Here is a 9,623-nt window from a genome sequence, read left to right as displayed (position 1 = left end):
TTTGCTGAATGGAGTGCTAGGATCTAACAAAATGTCTCTGATAGTAAAAGTACTTTCTGAACATTTATGGCAAAATTAGGATTACTGGGAGAAAATTAAAATGCCATCCATTTAACAAAGGCTTAATGCTATTTTATTTACTTCCATGTCATGAAAAAATTAGCTGCTGATTTCTACATATTTAACCTCTGCTAAAGAGACAGGACATTTTTCTCCAGGCTTGTTGGCAACCTTAGTAGGACCTGATGTAAGAGTTGTGGCTCTGGAGCCAAGTAGTGAGGCATGGGTAGTGGCACACAGACACACCAAGGTGGGTTACTAGAAAGCATAGATGAAATTATGATTACACTGGGTACAAAGGCATCCTTGATAGACCAACCCTTTTTACATTTCTAGCCTTGCTTAAAAAATTGATACTGATTCCTAGATTATATGAGCGATCAGGCATATTGACAATCTACAAAGGGCTCTTAGCAACATTTGTCTCAACTGCTGTGGTAACTGGAAAATTATGATGTCATTGCAGAGTAGAATTTTGTTACATCACCATGGCATTTTAGGAGACGGAGTCTGGCTTGTGTTTGAACAGTGCGAGTTTGCTTCAAAGTGGAGCTGCTGGTTTCAGCTACTCTACATTGGGCAGATGGAGAAGTAGAGGCTTCTGCCTTGGAAACCACTATTGACATCCATATTCTTCCTATGACTAAATCTGCTATGGTAAGAAATTCTAGCACATTTTTCTGTTTCATGTGGAGCACAGAACAAAGCATTTGGAAGTCTCTGAGGAGATCTTGAAGCATCTTCATTGCTTGTGGCACTCATATTACTCCCCAAATGAGTGGTGAGCCTGAGGTAAGAAAATTTTTTAAATTCTTAGGGCAGGAACACACGAAGCTGCCTAATATTGAGTGGGAAAATTGGTCTATCAAGATTTGAGTCTTCTACTCTGACTTGCCCTGGCTGGCTCTCCAAGGTCTCAGAACAAGAGGTCTTTGACATCACCCTTATTACTTCAAAAAAGTAATAACTTTTTCATTACTTGAAAAAGTCTGGGATCTTCCACATGCAATACAGATGCTCTACCACTGAGCCATAATGTGTCTTATTGATTAGCCAAAGCCTAAATCTTTGACTTCTCATCAACGTCAAACATTCTCACTGGAGGTTTTTTTAAAGTCCATCTTTTAATTTGCAAGTTTGTTCCCACAGCCTTATTGCATTGTTAATTATCATCATTTTATTATGATTTTTAATTGTAAACTTTTTTGGGTAGCAATTTGGTTTTTAAAAGTGTTGCATACATTTGAAAAATGGCATTAATTTTACTTCAAACAATGAGCCTTGCAACCTTCTGTGTCAGCTTTACCATATCTTTGGTTCCTTCCTAGAAAGATATCTGTTGGTTGTTGCATTTGTTCTTAAATACTGGCCTTTTCCTTCCTTTTGCAGGAAACACCAAGAGATCCCCATTCATCATCCGATTTTTTTATCTTTGACACAGAGTCTGTGCATCACACAGACAAAGAAATTCAAGCAGATCTAGATCCCCTCAGTAACTTGGAGGAGTCTGAATTCTCTTCTCAAGGAGGTGCTGCAGAGTTCCAGGAGATGGAAGCAGGGATTGAATTTGAGGGGACTGCATTTGCTGTGCAGATCACTCCCCTCAAAGACATCAAAAATCATAGGGAGAAGATGGTAAGTAGCAATGAAGGCAGCATGCAGAAGGCAGAGGTTGCCATTTTTGCTCTGGGAGCAGAACAATTAAACATCAAGTTTAATGGCAATGTTGGTCTATGGACTCTTTCTCAGGAAACAAATCTTTAGTTCCACTACATGAACAGCAAAGGTAGTGAGGGTTCTGAACTATGTCCACATAAGCCACGAAAGAATCCATAAATCTTTCGGGGCCACAAAACTCTATTTTTGTCTTTCCTGTAATAGAGAAACATCACTACTGCTCTGAAGCTGTTGAGCTGGATGACCCCCCCCCCCCCACAAAAAAACAAATAAAAAAAGACATCGTGTGGCAATGCTGTGGTTTTTGGTGTGGTTTTGAAGGCAAAAATAGATAGTTTTGCCCAAAAACGAGTGTTGCAGGCAACATCACTGATGTGATGATGTAATTTCATTGTGATGTCCCACCCACCCCTGGAATGCTCCCCAAATCCCTCTACCATCACAGCAAGGGGACCTGGCACCCCTACCTGTTTCTTACAGCCCTGAACAACTTTGTGTCATTTGTAAACTTAGCCACTTCACCACTTATTAATGAACAAGTTAAAAAGCACTGGTCCCAATACTGAGCCCTGCAGTACTACCCTCTACTGTGAAAACTGCCCATTTGTATTCACTCTCTGTTTCCTGTTATTTAACCAGTTTTTAATCCACAAGAGGACTTGTCCTCTTATCCCATGACTACTGAGTTTACTTAGGAATCTTTGATGAGGAACTGTATCCAAAGCTTTCTGGAAGTCTAGGTAAACAACATCTATTGGGTCATGTGTTCATATGCTTGTTCACCCCCTCAGAGAACTCTAAAAGGTTAGTGAGACCAAATCTTACCTTATATAATCCATGCTGATTATTCCTCAATAGCCTTTGTTCATCAGTGAGCCTAATAATTATAATACCAGATTCTACCAATTTACCCAGTGTCGGCATTAGACTGACTGGTCGGTAATTTCCTGGATCTCCTCTGGACCTTTTTTTTTTTAAAGATGGGGGTTACATTACCTACCTTCCAGTCCTCAGGAATGGAGGCAGATTTTAAAGACAGATAAAGTGAAGTTATCCTTCTTACCTTTTACTGCTTCCATTGCTTTGTTTGTTAACCATGCAGGCCTTTTAAAAGACCTATTTGTACTTTTTCTTACCTGCATTTCATCTGAACATCTACAGTTGTAGTTTTACACAGTCACCAAGCTTTCCAAAGGGATTTGATCTTTCTTACCTTTCAGTTTCTTCTTCACAAATCCCCTCATTTGAGAGATGCTGCCCCTTCTAAATTTAAAAGTGGTTGTGTTGGTCTTTTTGGGCAACTCCTTATTTACATTAATCTTGAACTTAATAACATTATGGTCACTATTCCCAGCTATGCTATCGCATTTACACCTTTCACCAGGTCTTGGGCATTACTTAGGACCAAGTCCAGGATGAAAGTAATCTAGAAACCCAACCTTTTCCTCCTGACTTGAACACATATTGACCCAAACAATGTGTGAGTACTTGAAATCACCTATTACTGCACATTCATTTCATTTAGCTGCTTTCCTTCATTCTTTTGCTATTTTTAAATAATCTTTTAACCTTTGATCTGGTGGGTGACAACAAACTCCCAGAGTTAATCTTCCTTTTGGGCACAGTATTTCCACCCATAGTGTTTCTGTAAGAAAATCTGTTTCTTTTACAGTCTCAGATTTACTGGACTGTATACCCATTCTGACATACAGAGCCACTCCACCTCTGTCCCTTCCCTCCATATCCTTCTGATATAATTTATATCCAGGAATCACTATATCCCACTGATTTTCCTCATCCCACCAAGTTTCTGAGATGCACATAATGTCTATGTTCTCCTCTGACACTAAGCATTCCAGCTTCCCAATTTTACCTTGGAAACGTCTACTGGCATTTGTATATACTAAACATCTATAATTTCCCAGACATGTTGGGCCTGCAATCTTCCTCCTATGGCCTCCAGACCAGGGGTGTCAAACTCATGTTAAGAGGGCCAGATCTGACATAAATGGGAATTTGTGGGGCCGGGCCATGCATGTCATAAAATGTATTGTGAGGTAATAGAGATATAAACTTTATAAAGAACACAAACATAATTAAGGACATTATGTTTTAACTTAATATACAAACATGCTTAAAACTCTTGCAATATTTTTTTTTAAATGGAAAGATGGGTGAACAATGGGATTTGGCAATGCAATTTTTAAAAATAAAACATCAAGAAAAAGCACAAGGATTACAGCAGAAACTAAACATATAAAATACTCTTGAGCCTGGGAAAACAATGAAATGGCATTACAGGCTTCTCCCCCTGCCCCCAGGTCCACTCAGACTGGCAGCGGTTCTCCAATGTAATATCTCCTTTGGCTGTGGGTTCCCAAGTTAGAATACTCACTAGGCACCAGTTCTCAAGTCCACTGAGCAGAGACAAGCTGGCTTGAAGCATCAACCTTCTATTTGCAAGGACACAACTTCAAGAAGCATGAGCTTCAGCTGGGCTATAGGAATGCTGAAGACACAAAGTTGTAAGGAAAACATGGAATGGATTTTCCATAAAGGTTTCTCGACCCTATCTATCTGGGCACAGAGACCTTAATGGAAAATCCATTTCAGATTTTCTTTGCTGCTTTGTTTCCTGCTGCACCCAGACAAGGCAGAAAGAGTAGGAACTTCAGCAGCTTTGGAGCTTCAAAGAGTAAGGCCGGGGTGGGGGAGAGAAAAGAGCCCAGCGGGCCTGATTAAAGCCCTGAGCAGGCTGGTTCTGGCCCACAGGAAGATCATTTGACACCCCTCCGCTAGACCTTGCCAGGCAGTCAACATTGTTTGTCACCCTCTCAGTGGCCAGCCCTATTCCATTTCCCTGTAGAACAGTAACAGCTACCCCTTCATCTCTTGAGATAAGCCATCCTGATCCAGAGACATTTCATATCCCATTGGCTTTCCCTCAAGATTTAGTTTAAAAACGGCTCTGCCACCTTTTTGATTTTTAATACCAGCAGCCTGGTTCTTTCTTGGAACAAATGGAGGCCCCCTCTTTTGTACAGCTCCTGCTTGTTCAAAAAAGCACTCCAGTGCCTAGCAAACTTAAACCTTTCCTCCCTCCTCCATTGACTAATCCGTGCACTGAGACTCCTAATTTGTGCCTGTCTAGCTGGCCCTGCATGTGAAACAGGCAACACTTCTGAGAAGGCTACCTTGGAGGTCCTGACCTTGAGACTTCTGCCTAGCAGGCTAAACTTTTCCTCCAGGACCACACAACTACATTTCCCCACATCATTGGTGCCAACATATACCACTTGCTTCTCCCCAGCACTGTCTACCATCCTATCTAGACCACATGCAATGTCTGCTACCTTTGCACCAGGCAGGCAAGTCACCTTAAGAACATAAGAGAAGCCATGTTGGATCAGGCCAATGGCCCACCCAGTCCAACACTTTTTCTAGGGATGTAGAAAGAATAGTGCCCTGGCTTCCTCTCCCTACTGCTGAACTCGTATGCCTGCTAAACTCACCTGTTTATTCCCTTGTGCCAGACACATCGTCACTGAAGCTGAGACACTTCATCACTGGAGTGGGCCTACTACCTGGCAGAGGTAGTAATTAATTAATGCAATCTAATAGAGCAAACAGATTTTCCACTTCCAAATGGCTAGCAGAATAAGATGCTAATTAAAACTGATTAAAACCATGCCAACAATTTTAGTAGAACTACCAAATACCTCTTGGGGAGGATTCAAAACCTATTCCTGAAAAGACCATCCTTATGGTAGATATCACCCAAACCTCTTGAAATGAAGGTCTATGGAGCAAGGTTGAATGTGGTGGAATGAAGGGCAATCTCTTCTTCTGTCCTTTTTTGTTTCAGGATCCCACAAGGGACCCCCCAGCTTCTTCATACATTCCAGATTATGTGATGGAAACCTTAGACAATAAGAATCAAGCAGAGCGGCTCAGCACCCAAAGAGGGACCAGTGGTTTACCTCCAGAAACATATTCCAGGATCGCTGAGATCAGCAATTTAGAGGGAATGGGTCAGCTGACTAGTAGGCAGATCACAGCAGTTGACCTTGACCTGAAGAAGATAAAGTTGGATAATGCACTGACCAGAATGAGGTATAGGCTTGAAGATAATGAAAAGAGGCGGCAGCACGAGGAAAAAATGGAACGGATGCGTCACCAGGCAGTTTCTCGATCAGTAAGTTAAGGGAAATCTAATTGAGAGGTACAACAGTTCTGTAAAAACAGCAGCCAGAGTGTGCATTGAACACATGAAGGTGCCTCATACCAAGTCAGACCTGGTCTTTGGCCTATTAAGGTCAGTGTTGTCTACTCTTACTGGTAGCAACTCTCCAGAGTTTCCAGTCAAAGTTTTTCACATCACCCACCACTACCTAACCCTACCTGGCAATGTCAAGGACTGAATGTAGGACCTTCTGTTTGCAAGTCAGATGCTCTTTCACTGAGCCATGGCCCTTACCCTAGCCAGGCTAACCTGTAGCCTCTTTCACACAACTGCAACTGATGGTTTCAAATGATAAAGCAGTCAATGACTTAATTTACTTATACCTTGATACAATATAGCCTACAACCTATGGCAGGTCTTATACTGCTTTAACTGACATGACTTCCTCTTGACAGCCGTAAGATCTGTAATTTGATGAGATGCTGAGAATCCTCCATGAGTAACAACACCCTCACAGATCAACAGTTTCCTGAAGTAAACGACTGTGAAACAATTTATGCCTATGAAGCCTGAAAACACTTATGGGCATTTGAAGCAGACTTTAGATTTATGAAAACTAGGCAATGGACAGCTTTAAACATCTAGGGGGAGCTGCTACTAGAGAAGGCCAAAGGCTCTCACTGCCTAGGGAGGCTGCCATTTTGTGGTTATTGTTGCTGCTTCTGAACACTCTTCAAGGGCAGCCCCAAATATAGTGCATTGCAATAGTCCAATCTATATGTAACCCCCTCAAAAAGCAACTTTTTATTTTTTAGCGCATTACAAGCAGGAAACCCACAAGGGCTCATTTTCTCCTGTGTCATCTACTCTTTCATCTTTCCTGGGAGTAACTTCTCCCCTTTTCCTGCTTCCTTCTCTTCCTCCAACCAACCTGCCAACCTCCCTTTATCTGCTCCCCATCCTTTGGCAGCCACTCAGTGGGAAAAACCTGGCCAAGCTGCATGGTGGTTAGCAGGCCAGGTCCAGCTGCATTGCGGCTGGTGCTGGGCTCAGTTGCATATCATAGTGGCTGGCACCAGCACTGGGCCAGGCCTGGGTAGATGGGGGCTGGTGCTGGCCCCAGGCCAGACCCAGTTAAGAGGTGGCTACCTGGGCCAGACTCAGTTGCATGGTGACTGGTGCTGCCCCAGTTGTGCCATGCAGGGCTGGACCTAGACTGGCACCCTAGGCAAGACTAACTTCTGGACCTCCCCCCCCCCACACTGATAACATCACTAAGTCGCATGGGGGCACCAAATTCAGCACCCTCAAAAGACTGGGGCCCTAGACAATCACCTCGTTTGCCTAGTGGCAGGGCTGGCCCTGGTGCCATCTGCGGCTGTCAGGCTGGGGTCAGGCTGGGTTAAGTAGTGTAGGTCTTTGGTGGTTGCTGTTATCCCCAGTAACTCTTTGTCCATCAGGTGACATGATGGGGCCAGAACCTTTTCCAGGGTTATTGGTCTCTAAATCCACCTCCCCCCCACCTCCCCATGGCTTTGCTTTACAGAAACCAAGGCTTAGAAGGCTCAGTAGTATTCCTATAGTTGCCTAGCAACCTTCAAATTGGCAACTGAAAGCTCAGTGGGCATTCTTTTGTTGAAGTTCATATTACTTTGGGGAGTTTTAATTCTGCTCCCCCCCCCCCACCCGTATTGTTCTTTTTGATTTCAGATTGTTCAGCAAATTTGGGGCTTCCTTTGAGTCATAGAGAAATTCCCCCTATCTGCCCCTAGCTCAATTTTGTAGACCTATTAATCCACACTTAGCTGCCTGGTTCAGAATTAGATATATATGATGCTGCTCAACATATGATCAGCCACAAATGGAAGAGAAAAAACATTTTATTTTGCCTGAAGCAGCACTAAATCTTGGTCCAGAAGCATCCCAGCAATCCTGACAAACACATGGTGGTAGATTGACTATCAGAGATACTTCTGCCCCTTCTCTGGAATTGTCTATGCAGGTACATTCTGCTTGTAGACTATATCAGTGTTTGGGGCTGTACAGTGTATTTTCCTCTTGCAGAAGATGTTTTGGCCAGAATGGATAGTGTCACAAGGATGATAGCAGTTCTGCCTCTTTGTAGAAATCATCCTTCATGTATGGTTGACTCGGGAACAAAGAGGTCATGGTTCTTCTGCTGCAAGAGGAAATATTGTGAGCGTATGTGGGGGGAGATACATGGAAATGGGAAGACATATTGTGGACTTACTTACGTCTCTTCCAATCCCGCCAAACATTTCTGTTTGATGCAGTTTGCCCAAACATCTTCTTGTTTGATTGACTATGTCCACCAGAATTTAGTCCAACTTTGGTCAAAATGTGCTGGGTTTTTGTGGTAAAATTCATGGAAAGAAATAGAGTTTTGAATGTATCTGAATTTGTACAATACTTCCCAAAGTATTGTTGAAGTGTGCACATGTGGCAATCTTGTTGCAGCTAAGCAGGCCTGGCCCACGGCTTTTTTTGAGCAGGAATGCACAGGAATGCAGTTCTGGCTGGCATTGCATCAAGGGGTGTGGCCTAATATGCAAATAAGTTCCTGCTGGGCTTTTTCTACAAAAAACCCTGGCAAAACAATGCTGATGTCAAGGTGTGTGGCCTAATATGCAAATGAGTTTCTGTTGGGCTCTTTCAACAAAAAATGATTATGTCAGGGGGTGTGGCCTAATATGCAAATCAGTCCCTGCTGGGTTTTTTCTACAAAAAAGCCCTGGTCTGACCAATGGCTTGGAGACCCCTTGGGAACCTTAAATAGCTTGCATACTATGATGAAAGAAAGAGGGGTTACAAAAGTCATAAATAATCTTAAAACAACCCAAAGCCACAGAATTTGAAGCATCTTTAAATTCACAGAAATGAATGAAAGTTAAGCCCATTTTGCTTCCTCTGGACTCTGACTCAAACAGAGCAGCTGCATTTCTTATCAAGTGTTTCCTTCTCCTTTCACCTGCAGATTGGACAAGAGCTCCATGAACTACTCCAGCCGCAGAACCAGTATGCCCTATTTTTTTTCTGCTTCATCTTTATCCATGTTATTTACACTGCCAGGGAGCTGGCTTTCTATTTTATTGCAAAGCACCACATATTCTGCTTTGTCATTGTGATGTATTTCATTGTCAAGAAGACTGCCCTTGGTTTCAGAAACAAGAAGAAATAGCCAGGAAACAACCAACAGACTCTAGACAGTGAAGAAAAAGAGAACCAAAAACTGCTTCCTAAAGTCTCCCGCTTCACAGGCCTATCTTTCCTCCTCTTAACTATTTCCCTCTTACAATGTAGGCAATGAAAACACAATTTTAGATGTGGCTGTCTAAGGGTCTTACTGTTTCCTCTTTTAAATGCTGCCCTTCAATATTGTTTGCCATTATTCCCTTGCAGAATAATGAGCCTGCCACATTAATAAAATGATGGGGAATTTTAAAAAATCTGATTGTGTTTTTGATTTATGAACATTTGAACCTGCCTTCATCTGAGTCAGACAGTTGGTTTATCTGTAGCAAGATCTCCTCTGATCAACAAGAGCTCAACAAAGAGCCTACACAAAGGAGGGTCTACCCAACATCTTTCCCTGAGATCCTTTAGGTGGAGAGATGCTAGGGGTAAGTCTGCATGCAAGGAGGTACTCCACCACTAAGGCCCAGTTCTACATTTATTTGAAAGT

General features: G+C 42.6%; 1 protein-coding gene across 1 annotated transcript in view; it reads left to right on the top strand.

The window, feature by feature from the left end:
* LOC132577963 (uncharacterized) overlaps positions 1-9,387 on the top strand; it is a 33,946-nt gene extending 24,559 nt beyond the window's left edge. Inside the window, exons 3-6 of the mRNA XM_060247754.1 lie at positions 527-717; positions 1,450-1,695; positions 5,603-5,932; positions 8,916-9,387. Of these exons, the coding sequence (XP_060103737.1) occupies positions 700-717; positions 1,450-1,695; positions 5,603-5,932; positions 8,916-9,119 (798 nt within the window). The 5' untranslated portion in view covers positions 527-699 and the 3' untranslated portion in view covers positions 9,120-9,387. The remainder of the gene's footprint in view (positions 1-526; positions 718-1,449; positions 1,696-5,602; positions 5,933-8,915) is intronic.
* Positions 9,388-9,623: the final 236 nt, after the last annotated feature.

This window comes from Heteronotia binoei, chromosome 1 (assembly GCF_032191835.1).
Source record: "Heteronotia binoei isolate CCM8104 ecotype False Entrance Well chromosome 1, APGP_CSIRO_Hbin_v1, whole genome shotgun sequence".
In the NCBI taxonomy this organism is placed as follows: Eukaryota; Metazoa; Chordata; class Lepidosauria; order Squamata; family Gekkonidae; genus Heteronotia; species Heteronotia binoei.
Note: the sequence above shows the minus strand (reverse complement) of the source record. Positions and strands in the feature narration are given on the sequence as shown.